At 43.1% G+C, this 21,368-nt stretch overlaps 1 protein-coding gene across 1 annotated transcript; it reads left to right on the top strand.

Annotated features, from left to right (window-relative positions):
- Positions 1-14,024: 14,024 nt before the first annotated feature.
- Positions 14,025-20,774, top strand: cdc42ep3 (CDC42 effector protein (Rho GTPase binding) 3). The gene is made up of 2 exons (XM_076742269.1): positions 14,025-14,534; positions 18,940-20,774. The coding sequence occupies exon 2, from the start codon at positions 19,173-19,175 to the stop codon at positions 20,250-20,252; it is 1,080 nt and encodes a 359-aa protein (XP_076598384.1). The 5' UTR covers positions 14,025-14,534; positions 18,940-19,172; the 3' UTR covers positions 20,253-20,774.
- Positions 20,775-21,368: the final 594 nt, after the last annotated feature.

The raw sequence follows: 21,368 nt of genomic DNA, 5'->3' as shown, positions 1-21,368 counted from the left end.
GGCACTCTTCAGATACTCATTAATAATAATCTTACATACTGTGGCTTTGACTGGGTTGGTGCTTCCTTAAAGGATCATTCTGCATTATTACAACTTGTGTGGGACTGACCATCGTTCCTTTCAGTTATAATTGCGTTGTTCACCGAGTTGATAGCTGTGGTGGGAATGCAGCCACATGATTTGAAAGAAATCTAGCAATTCAAATAAGAGCAGTCAGAAGATCATACATGTTTTAAAGGAACCGTCAGGTTAGCCAACCTGCTGTGGAAGAGAAAACACAAGAGCAAACTGAACTGAAAGATTATTATTCAAACTGTCCATTGTTCACATCAATCACAGTTTAACCACTGACCTTGTGGTTCAACCTACTGTACTTACCTTGGGTGTGCACGCATTTTTCCTGTGCAATGAGAGGCTAGTGTCAACAATCCAAATATGTTCATGTTTGGTTTATCCCTAAATAAGGTGGGTTAGACACAGCAATCTGGCTAAACTGTTGATTTGTTCACAACCTGTCTGATCTTCTTACTGCTTATGTTTCATGCCCCATCGAACTTTGTTGTATCTGTGTCACCTTCTTCCCTGACACTTACTTTGGTGAGTATAATCTCATCATAACTGAGAACAAAAGCTGCAAAAAGAACACCCAACTTATAATAAACTAGAACTATCCTTTAAACAAGAGTGGTGGTGATGCTATAGCCAACACATTGTTACCTGCAGCCGGATGTCTTTGTTTTGGTGATGCCGCAGTCCTATAAATCAGCCCAGAAACCATATGATGGCAAGACATAGTAAAAAAAAACAAGGCAAACAGTAAACAATGCAACTCCTCCCCTCCTCGCCTGAAGCTTCAATTTCTTGTGTTTTTCTCTCTCAGGCTTTATTTGTGTGGTTGCTGAGTGAAAGCCACCACAGTGGCAGAGTGACCCAAAATAGCCAAGGGTGGGGAAGGCCAGCGGGACTTGCATGTGGGCTGCTGAGCTGTGCGCTCTGTAGTGTCTCTAAACCATCCGCTGGATTGTGGAATGGAGGCTGCTTCCTCATGCATGCCAGTGGTCAGAGCCGGGCCTACACACCCTCAACTATTTCTGTCCCCTTCTCTTACTCTTTTTCATTTTCTCGCTCTCTTTCTCTCCCTCTTTCTCTCCGTTTTTCCCATACAGCTGCCTTTTAGAGTCATAAAATATTTGGAAATGCAGTGGAAGCATAAAGGAACCTGTGAGGTGGGAGGGAAGTTCAGTTTGAGAGAGAAAATAGTTAAAATCACCCATTGCCCTCTCCCCTAATTTCCACCTGATCGTACTGCACTAGAAAAATAAATATATATCCAATTCTACTCCTCTGTTCCCGCTATTCATCCTCTAAAATTTATTATGAGCAGAATAGCTTTTACTTAAATGTATTTGACTTACTTATTCCACATACTGTGTGTTTTGAACCATACACGTCTTATTTTTGGCCGGTTTGCTGTAACATAACACTGGTGACACAAGAGTGCTTACCTATTTTTTCACACGTCGTAAACTGCTCTCGAGAAGGAAATGTTTAAATGCAAATGGAAGAAACTAGATATGCAATGAGTTAAATGCATGACGCTATTTCTGGATTAAAAAAAAAAAAAAAAATGTAAGCCGTACGGGAAAAAGGATAAACACACCCCATGGAGTTGTTAATCACAGTCAGTCATCAGAGTGAAATGCACTTTTAACGATAACACTGACATTCCTGGGGCGTTACTGTTGCAGATCACACAATTATGTGGGGCTGATTGAGTCTAATTCAGTGACTAATGAATGTTTAGCTACCTCGAGGCACGGCAGTTTAATCTGAAAGAAATGTGAAATATTCCTTTTGTTCGGTATCTGAATGTGCAAACTGCACTGCTGGGAAATATAAATTCAAAACAATGTAATGACAGTGTGTTGGGGAATTCGTCTGCCATACAGAGAGTGGTATTGTTTTAGGGAGGCCTTAGGTTAACATTTGTTTGTCTCCATGCTTTCTTTGCTGACTTTAATGTGCAGTATTCAGCAACACAAAAGACCATATGAGTGAATTATCGCCTGTTTGTTCAGATGCATTCCAGGCACCTGGTGAAGCACACACACAGGCGCTCACTGTAGAAGAATGAGTGCACTGAACACTGTATAAAACCCCATTCAAATGCTCATACTCCCTCTGACTCCCTCTAGCCATACCACACTCACACTTACCGTACTTCAGTGGCCTGGAAACATGCCAGCTAGGCCTACTGTATTTCCCTACCGTCCATTACATACATGACATGCTGTAGAGGCCCACTCTTTATGGTTTAGTGACCTAAATTGCCCACACTGTCAAACCCAACACATTTCAGCTGAGAGATGCAAAGAAATCCCATCACCATCCTTCCCTCATAATACACCCCAGCCTTGTCTTCACATCTCAGCTCAGGCTCTTCTGCCTGTATCAGCAGCTGAAGGCCCTGATTGACGGCTAGCCTTGGCTCCAGAAAGTAAGAGATAAGCAGGCCCAGATGGGGCAGGTCGGATGTGTCTGCCCACATGATTTAGTCCTGAGTCTGGGGCGGTAGAGGGGACCAGCGCCGAGGTTGCACCCCCCACCCCCGACCCCATGTCAAATACATACCACATGGGAGAGGTGTAGATCACCGTTTGATCCGCCCTGGGGGAATCAGGGTATCCAGACGGGGCTGGTTTCTGTCTTCAGCCTCTGTATGACCCAGCTACTATGGGCAGAGAGGTTGGATAGTTTACTGCGCAGTAAATTGTGACAGATAAAATATATGGCTGCACATTATACCACAGAAGCAAGCTGATGGGTTGATCTTGGACTTCAGTCCCATCATTTTACCGTTGTCTGCTCTCTTGTGCACTAGGTTAAGAGGTTGTATTACAGTGTGCTGCAGTAAATTGGAGTAGGTTGAAAAATGGCAGAAATCAAAGTGAGTGATGGCCCCTTAATAGTAGCTGATGTTATCATGTAAGAATAAGTGTTTCTGTCTGACCTTGGTGAATGGAAGTTTAGTTATATAATCATTCATTAATTTTAGTGAACTATGATGGATAACAAGTCAGTGTTGATCAGGAGACAGAAGACAAGTCTGGAGTTGAATCTGATCCTTATCAGCTCTCTTTGACATATACCAGATTGTTAAGGAATTGTGCCTTTGCAAAGCAAGTGCCTGTGTATTTCACACACTACATCATTGAGACTTTTTTTCTCCTTAAATTACAATTGTACACAATAAAGTTAACATATCATGGAAGCTTTACAGATAAGACATCTGAGCCAAACTGCATTCATCCATCATTTGAATTCAATCTTAATAGTTTCATTATTGTTCAGAAACATTTACTCCTCTGGTACCTTTCAGCTTAACTGATGTTTAAGGAGTTCATGCCTAAAGTGCTGTACCATTATGGTTTACAGTGATTTATGCGTTGTTTTAGCTTTGTTCAAAGGTGGGAGGATCAAAAAAGTATAGGCTGTTCGAGCAGAAGTAACACTTCTCACCAAAGGTGAAGCCGAACAGACGGGAAATAACTTGCTCTCAAAATTTAGAAGAGACATCAATAAATGTTTAAGACAACTAAGTGTCTACAGCCATGCTAAAGAATCTGTGAGGCTGTACTTAGACGCAGCCGTGGTTCAGCTTGTAGTGTTTTATTTTAGCAAGCTAATATTTGCGAATTAGCACTAATGTAATGTAAAGATGAGGCTGATGGGAACGGCATTAGTTTTGCAGGTATGTGATCACAAACCAATGTAATAGATGAACATTTTGAGGGACAGGTGTTGGAATCCATAGAACCCGTTATTAGTGTGGCTAAACTGGAGAAGTTTGCCAATATGGAAGTTAAATATAGATCACTTTGAATTGAAAAATGTAATAAAAAATCATAGATTGATAAATTGGTATTGATAAGTCATGGCTGGCAGCTTTTCAGTGTAACGTGCTTTGTTAATGGAGACATGAAAGAGACGGTGCCATCCTGAATGGATCGCAGTCAGCCTTCATTTTAGTCATTACATTGTGCAATCAACATTTATATCATGATGATAAGTTACAGCAAAAAAACATGAAGACAAAAGCACACATCCAAATGCATTTTGCTAAATTACAGAAATGTATTTGATTTCTATACTTCCAGCCTTGACTTAAGTTAAGGTATTCTTTTGGATCTGAGGCCTCAGAACCTCCCAGTGCTTTCATTATCTCAACCTTAAATCCAGATTATTGAATGCTTACAGGCAACATTAGATCATAACCTCAGCTGAATGATGCTGAAGCTACTAATTTGCTCACAACAAGATCACTGAAAGATGAATGTATTGGTTAATTATCAGCTCGGCTTTCAATCAAAGTCCTCTTTGATGGTCTCTGTGCTGACGCCACAAACGGTTCGTGTCCAAGCTATCAAATGTCCTTCCTTTCACATGATCAGCTCTTTTGTGGCCTCTCTGTGCCTCTGTCTTTTGCACACGCTCAGTTTCACCGCGCACGCTTGGTGTCTCAATACTTCTGTACACGCTCACTGGCTCTGAATACAATGAAGCCCGAGGTATCCCTGGTATTTGTCTAGCCCACGCAGCTCTCTCTGCCTTTGACACATACTTGAGTTTCTGAGGAACAGGCCATTGTTACAGGCTGCTATACAATCCTTTCTGAGCTAATTTCTATGTTTGAGTTGAGAAATGTAGAGTGTGATAGTGTGTGTGACATGTTTTGACATTACATAAAGTGCAGGGTCAGTTTGTGAAGTTGAAGATGAGAGGAATGTCAGGGTCAGTGAACTTCATGTAGTTAGACAGAGTAACTGAAGAGGTGTCAAGTTAAAATACCTGCAGTGTCCTCGTCATCTGTGGACAGGTTTGGACAGGTCACCGCTGTATTACCACTGTCAGCTTTAATACTGCAGTGTCAGCTTTACCGTCAGAGCAGATAGTAGGCGAGTTGAGGAGTTGCTTTATACAACTTGTTCTGGGGAAAACATTTTGAGATATGCTGATAAAATCTGCTTATTCTTCAGTAAAGGTCACTGTGTGTGGTCACATTAACCCATTTGAGCTCAATGTTGATGTGGCTGTGGCATCAGCTGCTAGCAGCTCTGCTCAGAGGTTGCAAAATGCACTTTCAAGAGAGATGACTGGTGGTTCCTTATACTGTAAATCCTAATTTACGCACTTAGAAAGTTACTAATTTCACTTAAAGATGCACTGATCAATATTTTCATAGTGACGGTGGGTCAAATGGCTATGTGTAATGTGACAGGGTTCACTTGTGGTGACAAAACCAGAGATTTGTCATCTGCAGTTACCCTCAGCTCCATGTAGTGTTTTGTCATGTTTTAGCTCATTGTTTTTGTTTTATGACCTGTAGCTGTTTCCATCTTTTCGCTCTCATCAATTCTTTTTCCAACCGCAGCTGTTTTTAGCTAGAAAGCTCTGCTAAACCTGCTGTATACTGCCCACCACCACAATGGCCAGGCAGAAAAAGTCAGTTAGCTGGTGAACATGGAGCATTTAGCATAGATGTTATAAAACATGGTATAGCCTGTGTGATGTCAGCCATAGGTGTCTGAAGAGGCACTGTCAAGCTCAGTCACAGTGACTCTAGCCATCACCTTTGGCAGTGCCATACTCTGCCGAACTCCTGGCTAATCCAGAAATGGACAAAGAGGTGGAGTGTGGGTGAAGTTGAGATGGACCCAATGAAGCATGGTTGCTGAAACCCAGCAACCCAGTCACTCAAAGCAGCCATGCTCATAATTATGCAGAACTCTAAGCATGAATAGAATATCAATGAACCATGAATGGGGAAATTAGCTGTAGAGACCAATACCATTTTTGGTCCCAGGCTTTAAACATGTCTATTTCTGCTGTAAAGTTGGGCATTTTAATATGGGGTCTGTGGGGATTGGCTCGTTTTTGGAGCCAGCTTCAAGTGGCCATTTGTTGAACTGCAGTTTCGGGCACTTCCCACACTGACCCTGACTATGTTGCTGCTTGGCATTTTGCAGCTAAAGAGCTACATATTTCCTTCTACAGTTGGTGGCAACAAGAAAAAGAGAGAAAATATTGGTTAGCATTCATTAGGTGGCCAGGAACACGACTCCAGATATATATATATAACACATAATTTGTTATATGAAGTTTGAAAAATGTTCATGAAAGATTATTTATGCTAGAATAAGGCGTATAAAGTAAATCGGCATTGGTTACGCATGCGTCCCTGCTTTTTAACAGAGCTGCTATTGATCCTACAGTATACAGAGTTCATTACTTAAGCAAAGCTAATGTCATTATTCTGCAGCTTTGAACTGAATGTACGAACATGCAGTAGGGATCCATGAGTCTGCTGTGACTGACTCTGGTTAAGAAGTTAAAATTGTACCTTTTCCCCCAAATCTAAATGTCAAATATTATTGTTAAAAGTTGGTGGTGCTTGAGCCAAGTATCATTTTTTTAGAGAACGCTTTCAGCATGTGCATTGTCAACTGTCACAAGGCTTTATTGAATATCTTCTAGAAAAAAGAAAACAAAAGTCAGAGATTAATTGGATCTAATTAAGAGGGATAGGAGTTGCACGAGTTACATTCATTGTTTAAAAGAATGAAATTCTCAAATTAAAACTGTTGGGATAAAAAGAACAGCAGATGGTGTCTGGGTATCTTTAAAAATCTGGCTCAGATCTTCCCGTGCCTCCTTGCCTTTCCGTGCTGAACCCTGTTTTGGAACCAATCATGTGCTTTACTGAGGGATGCATGCCATACATAGAGCTAAAATGAGCAACAATGCCCAAGAAATCCTCAAGAATGTGTTTCTTATTTCAAATTACACAATTAAGCAATTTTATAGGAAGCATGAATGCAATCAACTTAATCAAAGTGTTTCTAAGTCGACAGCTGGAAACTTCCAACGCTTCTAACGAACTGAGCTTATGGAGATAATCTCGCCAGATGTTACAAAGCACATTGCTGTTGCTGGAAATAAAACCACACATACTTCTATCTAAAGCTGATGAAAAGTAGCCAACACACGCTCATTCTGATAATGTACAGTGCTGCAAAATACTCCCAGAAATCATAAATACTCATTATTATTATTGGCATTATCAGTTCACTTCAATGAAATCAAAGGCATACCTTTCTGTCAGTGATTTAGGACTCTTTTCATCTGCTGCTGTTTCCAGTCACAACAAAGTGTGATTTTTTTTACCTGACACAACAAAATTTAAAGTGTTAGCTACAAACAGAAACTTTTTTCTTTGACCCTGGAATGTTATTTACTGACCAAACAGATAAGACTTTCATAAAGCAAACTGGAGGGACACATGTATTCCCAGAGGACATCCACGGAGGCATGGAGAAAAACAGGAAGTAATCACTTGATCAGATTGGAGGTAACTCGACAATGATGGATTTCAGTCGAGGTCATTCCCCTCCCAAAGTTGTCATGCAACGACCATGTAATATACTCCAGGTTCAGAGCAGAGCAGCTAGTCACTCAGTATCTCGTTTCAATCTCACAGGGAATGCAGAATATTTGCCTCTTGTCATTATGACCCATGAGACACACAGTTGGAAACATTACTGTCTGGGTTGTTGCTCAATAATTATCTCCAAACATCAATTTATTCACATTATCTCCTTACATGAAAAAGCATTATATAACCACTGCTGTGTACACATTCCAAATTTCAACATGGTGGAGCATGTTCTCAGAGCCTGGAAGACATTTCTAATGAGGAACAGACTCCGCTAGGGGCTGAAGAATCAATCAAGATGTGCTAGGGCAATGTATGTAAAGTACTTTGTGTCCCTTAAGGTATCTATAGATCTATATCAACAAAACATGAGATGCCCACAAGTGGTGTTGATGCTAATATCCTTCTCCCAGCCAATGATGGGACACAGCTCAGGTTCAGGTCTCCAGCTGGCCTCAGCTTCACTCTTGTTGGTATCCTGCTCACCCCTCATGATACGGGTGAAGGCAGCCTGCCAACTGTCATGAACATAATGATGCTTTGGTTGTGGATGGAGCAGGATGTCGGCTGGTGGAAATAGACTACCACAAGCTGATTGCTAGAGGGTGGCCAGTGGCACAGCTACTGGAATTCCAGTGGGATATATCACTCCTTAACAAGTGATATATCACTTGCTCTCTTTCCAAGGATGTGAGCCAGACATCAACACACGAGCGGAGATGTGGTCAGATAGTCTACTGTAGGAGAGAGAGCTTGTTCGAGGTTCAGGAAAAATCCCCTCGGATACTTTTACACTATCATCAATCTGGGATGTTTAATACATTCCAGGAGTTATTTTGTGATGAAGTGTAACATTAAGTTACATCTACTTGTTTTTCCCTCAAGTTTGTCCTGTTTCCATCTCCCAGAAAACATGCCTCAATTTGCTGCAATCAGTTGTGGTTTATGCACGGACGTCACAAGTGTGCCGAGAGGCATACCAGTGATGATGGCGAGCAATAACATTGAGTGAGTGCTGGCAAGTTTTTCCCATTAACAAAATTAAAGAGTCGTGCCCCTTACTCCAAATGCAGCACGACCGTGGCTGCGCTGGTCTTTACTTCTGTCTTCTGAGACTCTAACTGGCAAAGTGTAACGTTGGTATATGTGCCTTGTTTATGATGATTTTGTGTCAGTTCGGTATTGATTTTCTGGCCACGAAAGGGCTGTGAAACAAACTGTGAACACAACATTGACCTTTGTTGTGTCTGCAAACTGTTACTCAATTAGACACGGAGCAACATTAGCCCACTTGACTAATTTATGTTCAACATTTACTCTCCTCTCAGTTCTATTGTGGTCTTCACCAGCTACTGGGGAAGACATCTAGTTCTTGAGCTACTAAAACTGTAAACCAGCTATTCACTATCTTTTTCAGCATTCAGCATTTCATGTGAGGCAAGTAATGTATAGTGATTTAACAGAGCTTGTTTATTAAAAAAAAAAAAAAACTCTAGCTGCCTGTTGCAATTGGAATTGGGGCTGATGAGAGAGGGATGAGAAAACAAAAAATCCAAACAATGAGCTGAACAATGCTTGAAAGCTTCATAGATCTAAGATGAACTGCAGAAGTTCAATCATAATTCTATGATCGTTTGTCACGATGGATGACCTCATTCATATTGCAGCCGTTTGACTCATTGTTAATACCAAAATGATGATTATTGCCACTTCTAAGGAACTGAAAACTAAAATTTCATTGTGATATTTCAGATTGATTTGAAAACCAGATGAAAGGTATTTTGAGAGTATCTATCTTCCATGCTTCCGTGCTGCTGTTCCACAAGTGAAACAGGATAGGCAAGTGCTACACATGCCCACTTTTTTGTTTTTAGGTGATGGGATAGCAGGATTCATCAGGAAGAGAGAGATGAAGCTCATCGTATGCTCCATATAATTGCTGAAGCAGTTTACTGTAAAATGCCCTGGAGTGAATAAGTTCTAGCTAGTGGCTCCATACTCACGGTATTTTGAGGAAAAGGAACAAAGTATGAGGTGTCAAACGCCTGAAGACACACCAATGTACCATGCTTTTGCTAGCTAACTAACAGTGGCTGTAATCTGTTGCTGGAAATACATCTGTAGCACCTTAATGTAACCTATAGCATCTGCATTTGGTCATTTAATTAGAAGGTACAGCTATTTGGTATCAATGCTGTGTTTTAAGGTGAAATTTTCCTTCAGAAGTTTAAATCCCACTGGAAGTTAATGCTCATAACTTTGGTTGCAAGCAAAAAGAGAGATGACAATTACAATTAATGAAAAGGGTCAGATTGCTTTGTGAGCACAGTAACTGCGCTGTAAATTGCATTTGTAACAGATTCCAGCACTTTGAATCCTGACCTCTTGCCGTCCTTGCTCTTGAACTCCACCTTTCACCTTACGCCAAGTTTGTTCAGTTGCTAAAATAGGCACAAAGGCCGAGGTGCTACCTCTGGTGTGTGTGGTCTGCAGTAAATCAGGATGGTGCATCGTCCGCGCACACACACAAAAAAACATTTTGGGATGCAGCCACAGAGCAAGACAGTGTTTAGACTACCCACAATCCCCTCCTCCCCTCCGCTCGGCTGCACATCTCCTGCACTCAGAACATTGGCCAGTGCCCTCAGAACCAGTTCCCTCCCTGTGTGCTGTCTGATGGGCTGGGAACATTGTGAAATGTTTACTGTCAAGATGAAAATAAATGTGCAAATGAAGATCTACAGTGAAATAGTGCAACTCTGAGAGCAAGGTTTGATAAGAGTGTAAATGTGGCAGCTACAGACGAGTCTGTCAGCATGTGGCGTCATGTCTGCAACAGTTAACAATGTATATTGAGCATGTGTGCTGATTGCTTTGTTCATTACAATGTTATTTAAAGCTGAAAAATGTGGAAAATGCCACGAAGAGACATTGGGAGGAAGGCTGTTGTTATTGCTACATATGTCTTTATTATTGTAGAGCTCCCTTTGGAATTAGTTACACTAATCTTTTCAATGACCACTTCAGGTTTAATCATAACAATGAGAGTTCATTACATTACTCTCTGTCCACACAATATTTTTTCCATATCCTCCAGACTTAGATGGATAGATGGATTCCGGCACATAAAGCCTGGGCTAAACTCCATCACACCATCACCAGTTTCAAATAACTGCACTGAGTAGTCAACAGTAGGAGCAACAGCCTCTCGAAAAGACAACATATGGCAGAGCTTTGCGACAGTGTTTTATATTCCTCACCTCACTCACTGGGCTTACCTCAGACAGCAAGTGATAATGATGTAGCTTACTCCATCATGGGTGTGAACGCGGCTGGAGCAGGAAGGGCGGAGTCGGCTGATGTGTCAACTGAGCGAGGTGATAACATGAGATTAAAACTAAATCTGTGAGACAGGAGAAAGTCAGCAACAACACTCACTGCATGCGCTTGTTACAGCAGGCAAGATCGTGGTAAATATGCTCAGAGCTCAAGATACCTCTTTAAAACCTGTTTTTCTCAGTGGATTTACTTTAGTAGACAAGGACAGGCCTGTTTACCTGACCTGAGATCAGCACGTGGCGTGTCCGTTGGAGAAAAGTAACCTCAGTGGAACAGTTTAGACAGGACACCTCAGACTGTAGAGAAACCTCACTGAGAAAGCTCTCCTTGTGTAAACGGCACAGACGTGGGCCAAAGCAGACCAGGACAAATTAGTCCTGAACTGGAATAAAAACCGAGTGTAATTCCTCCCATAACACAACCCCAAATGCATCATGTGATGAAAAAACACAAACAAGATGACAAGCATGTTCCTGGCAAACACTGTGTATTCAACAGAAGTTTATCCTGCTGTCTACAGTTTGGTGAAAGAATATCTGAGAACAGTTTCAGGGAAAAACACTGAAGTGGGCTCATGGAGAAAGCTGAGAAACTGGCAAGGCCAATAATTTAGTGTTGGTAGCACTTTCAAATCAGGGATAATGAATAAACCTTATGTCAGCTGTAAGCCGTGAAAATATGTTAACTTATTAAGGGTTTACAGATCAGCAACAATTCATTAATAATGACAACCTTTGGTTTGCTAAAATGAAAATAATCTGTTTGTCTGATGCTGTTCTAGCTATCCATTTACATGTGCAGACTTCATGGCTTATTAAAAGGTGAAATGTGTATGATCATTTGTTGGCTTAATGGCTTATTATTTTCAAGACACCGGTAGGAGCAAAGGTCAGCACAGCTCAGGTCAAAGCTCTACACATTTGACCTTTCAGTGGCATCAGACTGATATTATAATGTGGGATAATGTGTAGAATTACACTTGTGTTTTATTCCAGTTAAAGACTAACTCACCTTGGTCTACTTGGTCTACCACTGGGATAGTTCTACTCCTGTGTAGAGGGTTCTTCCAAGACAATAAGTAAAAGGTAAAAAGCTGCTCATCAGTGGATTTTGGTCCAGACAGTTTTTCACTCATGTATTTCATTTGTTAATGATTTAAATGTTCTATAAAGCAAACAATTTATTAAATCTCTAACTATTTCATTAAGATTAATATGATGGTCGTTAACATTGTATTGTATCTTCTTGTTTGCGGCACATGCAAAATGTAATCATTTTACCAGTTTTGCTTGCTTTTGCTTTGACCACAGATATTGAATAGTGGGTGCTATTATTCTATTATTGCTGATTTTGTTGCTGTTGTCACTTTTGTGTCCCTCTTGCTGTCTACATGTACAATGTTTACATTTCTGATCTCGTTCTCTACTAAGCCTTTCTAATAGCAGAAATTTTGACATAACAGGAAGTAAAGCACAGGTGTAAATATTCCAGTAAATAATGGCTGAATTCCATTTAGCTGACTCAGTTTTAGGGTCCTGGTCTCATGCATGCTGGTTCACTGGGTCACTTACAGAGCCATTGTTAATGTTGTTATGAACACCATTGTTTTTCCTACTATGACAAGTCAAGATGGCTGCCATGAATAAGGCCTGTTAGTGTTGGAACGTCTTGCCAGGGGACTGCAGTTGAAAGTCAGCCAGCTGGCTAACACTGACACATTAACAGATAGGTTGATTAATGCACATTGTCCTTGAGAAAGAAATTAAATGACTGATTTACATTTATCAAAACCTAATTATCTACAACGTTTAATTCCCTTACTATATTTCCCATCTCTCTACTACTGAGCAATTTGTCTTTTGGTGGGATTACATGGAGTTTCCTTTTTGGGCAGTCGCTCTGGAGTTTCCAGGGTTTAATGGTCTTCCTAAATGAGAAGACAGTGTTGTGTGTTCAACTTACTGATCATGTGCCGGCCACATGGACGCCGCAATGACATCACCCCGAGGCGACACAACAACGCCATGCTAAAAGGGTTCCATTCACAACTGCTGTTTAGCTGGTGCTAAATAACGCCTGTGTATGTTAAATAGAGGGTGTCTCAGCAACGTAAGCTGTCCACAAACACACACAACCGCGCATTAATTTCAGTGTAAGACTTTGCAAAGCATTATACAGTATATGGCTAGTTATTACATTGGTGCATCCATCACATGAAATGTAGTGGAGGGGGAAAAGTAGATTAAGGAGAATGAGCAACCCAGGCCAGATTTACCAGGAAGGAGAAGTGAGAATTTGTGGTGTTTGCAGAGGGATGTGTTGTCTCATGTGCTGGGCAAGGCAGGATTATTGTTAAGGTACTACTCCGGCTTGTGAGGACATGCATTCACCCCTTTTCCTCACCACACACCCACATTGATTGAAATACAATCACCCCTCCCCCGACATCTACCTTCTTTGCCCTTTTGCAATACACTGTACAAGCAGAAACACACACCTTTCTTCTGCTTTCCCCAGCCTCTTTGGAAACTACACAGCAAAGCGTGACATCACCTTTGAGCTGCACCGGTTACCAAGGTGATGGGATTTTTTTTCCTATACAGGAATAGAACCTGCGCCCCCCAAAAAGGGGATGCTCTGCAAGATTTGCCATGTCCTTGACTTGAAGGTGTCAGGTTAGAGCCTTTGCGCACATGTGTCTATCTATTTAATATTTTATATATTTAAAATCATTATAGAGAAACAATAATTCTCAATGAGGAAGTCTATTTTTGCTGCAGCTCTAGCCATGTGCTGCCCATTAACCTACTTGTAAATGTCTCCCGCATGTGCTGCAGTGCTGCAGTATTTTTCAGCTATTAGTTCAGACAGTGACGCCTCTGCTGCAGCTTGAAAAATAAAGGACTGTGCACAAAATGAACAGAAGTGGATGGGATATGAGATGATTTTGGAGAGGCAAATGATGGGAGGGTGGGTGTGCATGTGTGATAGACAGATAAGGATAGAAAGGAGAGACAGGAGGAGTCCAGTCAAGCGTCTGCCAGCTGCTGGCTGCATTTACAAAATAGCTCTTCAGATTTGGGCAGTCACAATGTCAGACAGGGTGAGGCAGAAAACAGTGAACATACACTCAGTATACACTTCATGGACTGTTTTAGAGAGGAGAGACAGCCAGACATCCCATGAGGCATGTGCCTCTCTCCACACGGCGCTCATTTTGTGAAGCTTGTGATCACTCATCACCGCAGCTCCACCAAGGCACAGGAAGCAAGGAGGATCCTCAAACACCACAGAGCTGCTTAAAAAAAATCCCAGCTCTGGGTAGGAGAGAGGACAGGCATGCACAGGTGCTGCTGGAGAGAGAGAGAGAGAGAGAGAGAGAGAGAGAGAGAGAGAGAGGAAGAGAGAGCAAAAGAGAGAGGGGGGAGTGAGGGGAGGTGTAGGAGGAGACTTGACTTGCTTCAGAATTGAATAGGAGCTGGAGTGCAATTCCAAAACAGCTGTCCGGCAGACGTCCCAGTCGACAGAAGTGCCGCCCCGAGGCAGAGACAGGAGGCAGAGCAGTGTCAACATGCCACAGGAGCAGCACAGCAGCCACTGAACACACACAGACAGACACACACATCAACCTGGGGCTGCAGCAATCAGGAGAACACCAGCGATACCTGGGAAGGATCAAGATTTCCCCATCGGAATATCTGAGGTGAGTGAGAGCAGGAACATGTTTTATTTCACACTTTGATGGTGCAGTAATCTGGATTAGCGGAGAGGAGAATGTTGCTGCAGTTTGCCTGCTGTCCTCGAAGTGTCTAGGGTTTATTTTTAAGGGAATGTCTCAAAGAATGAGGTTTTGCTTAGTAACAGTGAAACGTGCGAAAGCGTGCATGGTAAGTTAAGCTCGTGCAGAAGCGATTGTCCAGCAGACATTCATACATGGAACACAAGAGCTGAACTGTTAAGAGCAACATGATATCCTCCCTGCTTTCCAAGAGAGACATTTTTAGTCCGGCTACACGCTTAAGGCATGTTCCCCTGAAATGCAGAGCTGGCTTTGCCTTTATCTCTCCTGGGGAGTAGATTTGGAGGAGGATTTTATCGGTGCACAGAGAGGAAAGGACTTTTTCTGTTTGGCCAGTATATGTTGACATTCCCTTCATGTTTCATATGCTTTGATTCGGTTTCCTGCTCATCTCTGCCAAGGATAACTCTGGCAAGTGCCGGCCATGCTTGCGGGTGGCACAAGGGGAGCGAGAAAGAAAGACAGAACAAATACTCCACCCTGCTATTCACCCCAGTCCCAGCACCACCACCAGGCCCCCAAAAGTCAGGCCTTTGCCTATAATTGAGGTTTTTTTATGTAACAAACAGCTCAGTCTATTCTGTAAGGCTACCATTACACTCTGTGGTATGCACATTTGCTTTTTATAACAGCCCCAAAGAGAGGGTCTTTCTGCTATTCAAAGGCATGACAGAAGTCAAGGCCATGGTTAAATGTTAGAAGAGTATTTGGGAACTTCCACAAAGTTGCTTTGAAGACAAGTGAAGACAGTGATGATGATACGCTGATCACAACCACTGCAGGAGTGCAGAACAGCATGCTATTTTTCATCAGCACTGATGTGAAATGTCAGCACAGCACTCCCATCACAGGAGGAATATTTAGGGGATGCATCATGTCTATTTTAAAGAATGGGGAAGTCATATGCAGGTCATATTTTGAACAGCTGTTCTCTCGATGTGCGTCCCTCATCACTGGCTTTGGATCAGTTTGGCGGTCAGGGAACTGTAAAGCATCGTCAAGCTCGTCACTTCAAAGTTGCATTTGTTTAGGCTACAGTTGAGTTACACCTCCTCTAAGAATATACTGACCCAGTTCTATCACACGTGACTTTTAGGTGTCCAGAAATACCCAGACAAATCACGAGCCGTTAGCTTAATTACCAGATACCAACCCCGCATTTTATCTGCCCCCACTCTCAAACTTTCATCACCTCGCTCCTTCTGCTGCCCCCTCACTAATAACTAACCCTCTGAGCACAAACTGATGAGGCAAGGCTCCATTTTTAAAGAGGCTGGAGTGGCTCCAGATCACTTCATGCCAAGACAGATAGCTTTTGCTGACCCAATGACACAGTGGCTTTATCCTGCAGCCCCCATTATGACTGAATGGCTGCCCAGGCAAGCAATTTTGAAAGGAAGGTGCCATCAGATCTACACTTCCCCGGAGGTGTAAATGAAACCCGCGACTGCATTCTGTGGAGATGGCGCCGCCAGGCATGGACCAGTCAACACGTGCCATGCTGCCTCTTTTTGGACCAGTTCCAAAAGGAGGGTGCAAATCTGGCCTCGGCTATGAGATATACCAAAAAACACCTGCTCAACAGCCTGCAGAGACACAAATGGATTGATTGGGTTAGGCCACATGGGTCCATCCTGGGCTATCCTGAGCTCTTGTAATTGATTAATTTCCTTTTGGCCCAACACAAGCTTAACTAACATTACTATGGCTTTTGAGATTCTCTGCATACACTCAGATCAATACTAATTTCCCCAAGCCCTCATTAAAATTAACCTCATACTGGTTATGCAGCAGACCGACATGAAGATACTGTTTTCCTCATGCTTCTCTGCTGGCCTCTGGAATTCCAGTCATGTTTGTCATATAAGCCAAACTGAGCCACCAGCAGGATGGCTGACGTGAAGGTCAGACCTCCAGGCTTTCACCGTACCAGCTGACTTCTCACGGGCCACAAGTGTTGACCTTGGGTAGGATGCATAGCAGATGTCCCTCTGTGTGAATTGCAAGAGTTGGAATGCTCTTGTGCTAGAGGATTTCCTCTAAGTTCTGTCCATACTATTGATTCCGACCATCATTATCATGAATTATAATGCATGGGCTGTGCATTGTCTCGTGCCATTGGAGAGTAGAGGGTCCACACAGACCAGGCAGATCTTACAATTTCATCAGGGCAGACCAATAATCAATAGGTATGTTTGATAGGAAGTGTTTCAGCCAGCAGTACAGGAGTGACCTCCTATTCTTAGGAACAGCACTACGAAAGTTAGCACAGATATAGACATGTGCACTCTGAGCCCACAGGAAGCAGCTTTTGGCATTGCGGTGCATTTGTTTCACTTCCAAGCTCAATTTCCCACTGCACCGAACATCAGCTGTCAAGGTCAGAAAGGATTGAGGAGCAGCAGTGAGAGAGAGAGAGAGACACTACAAAAAGAAAAAACAAGTGGGAGGAAGAGAAATGGAAGAAAAAAATACAACAAAAACCTTGGGCTAAACAAGTGAGGGATTTTGCTGTACACCCCTCCCGTAGTCAAACACTGCAGCACTCCTCTTCGCACTCTCCCCCTTCCCTTTCTCTCGCTCACTATTAGCAAACAAACACGCTCTCCTTCGCACACATGGCCTGCATTCAAAACTGCTATCTCTCACGAGCGCAGCCAGGCACCTCGCGCATACACTCACACTAACACCAGCACTCGAATACACAAGGACCCTTGGTGAGCGTCGCTGCCATTCAACACACTCACACATGTTCTGCATCCCTCCGTGTTTGTCATGGCTATATATAGCCCATAGTGCTTTCTGGGTGACAGATTTATTTGTGTTGTAATGTCATCCTCTAAAGTGAGAAGATTCCACCTTGTACTTCACATCCTGTGGAGTTGATTGAAGTTGTGGCACTCGTAAGGTAGATATTGGTGCTACAGTGCTTCATCGAATGGGTTGGAAACACAAGGGTCCATGTTGAAAATGGTTGTCAGTGCAATGGTTTCCAGCCTGCTGTTTGGATTCAAATATGCAGCAAGTGTCTCTCTGTCTCTCTGGCTCCACACTAATGTGCCTGCTGAATAAACATAGTCTACTTAAAGTGTCTCTGATAAGGCTGATGCAGTGTGTCTCTATGGGGTCGGCTGCAGCAGGAATGTGGATGTTTTCTCAGTGAAACCATTTTTTTGGAGGGGGTAGCGTGGGTGGGGTGGGGGGTCGGGGGTGGGGGGGTGTACTGCCCAGGCACTTTTTGTGTAGCAGTGCACTCTGTCAAGACGGTCACTGCTGACAGACCTCTCATAAGTAAATATGTCTATAAATGGGCAAGCTCTCTCCTCCCTGGTGCTCTCTCCCACCCCCTCATCACACACACACACACACACACACATACACACACAAACACACACACACACACACACACTTGCACGCACACACTGTCAACTCCCTTCCTCCATCGAGTGTTTTTCCCTTTCTCCTTGGTTGCTATGTCATTTCAAACGGTCAAAGCGATTCTCTCTTTTTTACTGAGTTCATCCTACACTAAGCTGGCTGCCAGCGCGGTGACATTCTCAGTTGGGTTTGTAATGGAAAAGCTCTGAGAGGGCCACATGCAATCAGCCACCTTTTATCAAATCCAATACCACCTTAATAATATTTACTCACCCTGATGTTTTGTGCAACCTAGCTGGTATCTCAGCTCTTTATTAAACTTAGAGTTGACCCTCTGCCCATCAAATCAATTCACAATCTACATCACCTTCTTTCTTTCTTTCTTTAAGATCCACTTGCTCTGTAATCCCTCACTCTATCTCCCTCACACAATCCCCCTAAACCCCTTTCCTCCCCTCCTTCTCCGCTCTGGTCCATCTCTGTCTATCTCTGTGCGTGTCTGAGCAGTAGCTCGTTCCTAAAACAGGCTGCCCTGCTCTGATCCTACTAAAGTCCCGCTTTGCTTCTCCTCTCCCAATCTGCGCTCCAGCTGTTCCACATTAGCACATCCAGAGTTGTGGAGGCCAAAGAAGGCTCATGTGTGGAAATGTGAATAGAGAAGCAAAAAGCCTTCGACTCAGGCCTCATCCTCCTCTGCTCTGGCGTCTGGACTCGCCAGATGCAAAATGAGGATGAGGATATTTTTTTCTTGTAGGATCCAGAGTTTATTTGTGGGACTTGTGTTGGTTACCAGATTTCTTTTTCTGGAAGGCAACACAGGAGTTTTATATCAGTAGCAGCATTCGTCAAAGTAATCTTCAGGAAATTCTGTCAGTGCTGAGTTTGTGCTTTAAAAAATGCTGACATATTCTTTATTTGTCTCTGATTTCAGGAACGAGGCCATTTGATCTATCTGCACTGCTGGACATCACCAGTCCTGCTTGGAATCCAATTTCCTGATCGATGCTTCAATTGCTGATATTATTTTTGGAGTCCTGCATGACCGGTGTGCTACTGAGAATGTAACTCAAGCTTCTCCTCTGTGGAACTGTAACGTCCAGAACTTATAGAGCATTTCCGACTTTTCTATCCTACATATTTGAGATCTCTTCTACAGTTACAGCCATGCCCGCAAAAGCGCCCATATACCTGAAACCCACCAATAACAAGAAAGGAAAGAAATGTCGCCTTAGAGATATTTTGTCCCCAGACATGATCAGTCCGCCACTTGGGGACTTTCGCCATACCATCCACATTGGCAAGGGTGGGGAGAGAGATGCTTTCGGAGACATGTCTTTCCTCCAGGGAAAGTATGAACTCCTACCCGGGAAGGGAGGGATCCACCCTCAGTATGGCATCCAAAGTGAGTTTCTGAGAGCTAACAGCACCGGTGATGCTTCCTTTGCCGAGACCCCCTCGCCAGTGCTCAAGAACGCCATCTCCCTCCCAACAATTGGTGGCTGCCAGGCACTTACCCTTCCCCTGATCTCCTCCACTGTGTTCTCCATGCCCCCGGAGCCGTTGGAGGACATCATTGGGCCTACAGCTCCCATGAAATCTGACAGCACAGAGGAGGTAGAGATCCTGCAGATGGATGCTCTGTTGCGCTCAATGGAGGTCTTCAACAGCAAGCCTTCATCTCCCTCCGCAGATGTCCAGTTGAAGCCTGACGTCCTCCTGGACTTGCTGGAAAACACTGATAAATCCACATCTAAGGCAGTTGCCAAAGCTAACAAAATAAACAAGAGTGAAACCCGGTTTGACAAGCCATCATCCTGTTATATCAGTGGTCACAGCAACAGCACCTTCAAAGCTAACGGAAGCCTGAACAGCAACACAAGCAGCGACAGCTTTGACAGCTTTAGCGGTAAAGGGGACTTCCAGGACAAGATCTACAATGGCAACAGGAGTCTCAACGGCAACGGCAACTGTAATGGTTATGGACCCTTTAACAATGACATTACCACAGGCTTCAAGCAGGAGCTCTCAAAGTGCAATGGGGAGTGGGTGGATAGGGACAGTGGGGTGGAGGAGGGCCGCATCTGTGATTTTGAGTTTGAGTTTTCCAAGGAGAGGAGCACATCACAGGATTCCCTCACCCAGATCACTGGGTCATTCCTCTCCCTTGAACTTGATCTGGGCCCATCCATCCTGGATGATGTGCTCAACATAATGGATAAACCCGCAGCAAAGAGCAGGCCTTGAGCTGCGCTGAGGCCCCAGGAGGAGAAAGGGAATTATTAAACTATAGCCATGAGGAGAGAAAGACTCAAAAAGCAATCAAAATGGTGTCTGGATATATCATTGAGATGAAAATGAGCTACAATAGACAGAGCTGCTTATGTTTTTATTGTCAAAACATATAACTATTCTAGCTTCTATGGAGTGTTGATTCTTCTTGTTTTGCCACGCCAGCCGCATGTTTAAGATGCATGTACTATTGAGTTACAGCTACAACACAGCCATCGTGCCTTTGACAGTAGAGATGCTACATGATAGATTTGTGTTCTTGTGTTGACTTCCACGGTGTATACATGATAACTTTGAGGTCCTTTTGCTTTTTTACACAGTCTTGAAAATATTGCATTTTGTGACTTTGAGTGTGTTTAACAAGGCATTATTCTGTTTGTCACATAATTCATTTGCCACATGATCTCTTTCAAACAGCAACACACTATGCATATTTGTGTTTCTAGGATTTTAACACAAATAAATTTGGTTTGTCCTAATCTGCCTTCTTTATTGCATGTAATGTGTGCATACACTGAGGGTTCATTTGAAAAACGGTTAAATAAGGTAATTCAAGAGAGGCTGAAAATCAATGCGATGCTGGACAAGATGTGGCACAAAAGGGAAAAGGCAAACAAGAGAGCTACCAAAAAAAAAAGACAGAAAGAAGGATAGAATGGATTTATTTTCTCGCCTCTGACATTCCTTACATTCTGCCTCCCTGCCCTGCAGTGGGAGCACCGGTGGGCCTTCATCTGCCCAACCAGGCGCCTGCTCCATTTGTTTGCGTGTGGACGGGACAAGCAGAGGAGGGGTCTTTGAAATTCCCTGCATTCCAGCCACAGTGCACAAGTGTCCTGGACCAGACATAAATCAGCTGTTTCAAGGATCGAGGGAGGGCTTCAGCCTTAGAGCCACGCTATCGCCAGCCAGAATGTATAGTGCGGCCATAAAAGACGTGCTTACAACCCGTAGGTAAACTTTTTTCAGTGCTGAATGATAGATGAGTACTCTTCCCCTGTTACAATAAAGATATATTGATCCAGCAGTGTTGAAGCAACAGCCTGGAAGAGCTGGGCAGTGGTGATTACC

This window comes from Chaetodon auriga, chromosome 11, assembly GCF_051107435.1.
Source record: "Chaetodon auriga isolate fChaAug3 chromosome 11, fChaAug3.hap1, whole genome shotgun sequence".
Lineage (NCBI taxonomy): Eukaryota > Metazoa > Chordata > Actinopteri > Chaetodontiformes > Chaetodontidae > Chaetodon > Chaetodon auriga.
Note: the sequence above shows the minus strand (reverse complement) of the source record. Positions and strands in the feature narration are given on the sequence as shown.

Excerpts from the sequence above, each read along its gene's own strand:
- cdc42ep3 (XM_076742269.1), top strand. The coding sequence starts at position 19,173 with ATGCCCGCAAAAGCGCCCATATACCTGAAACCCACCAATAACAAGAAA.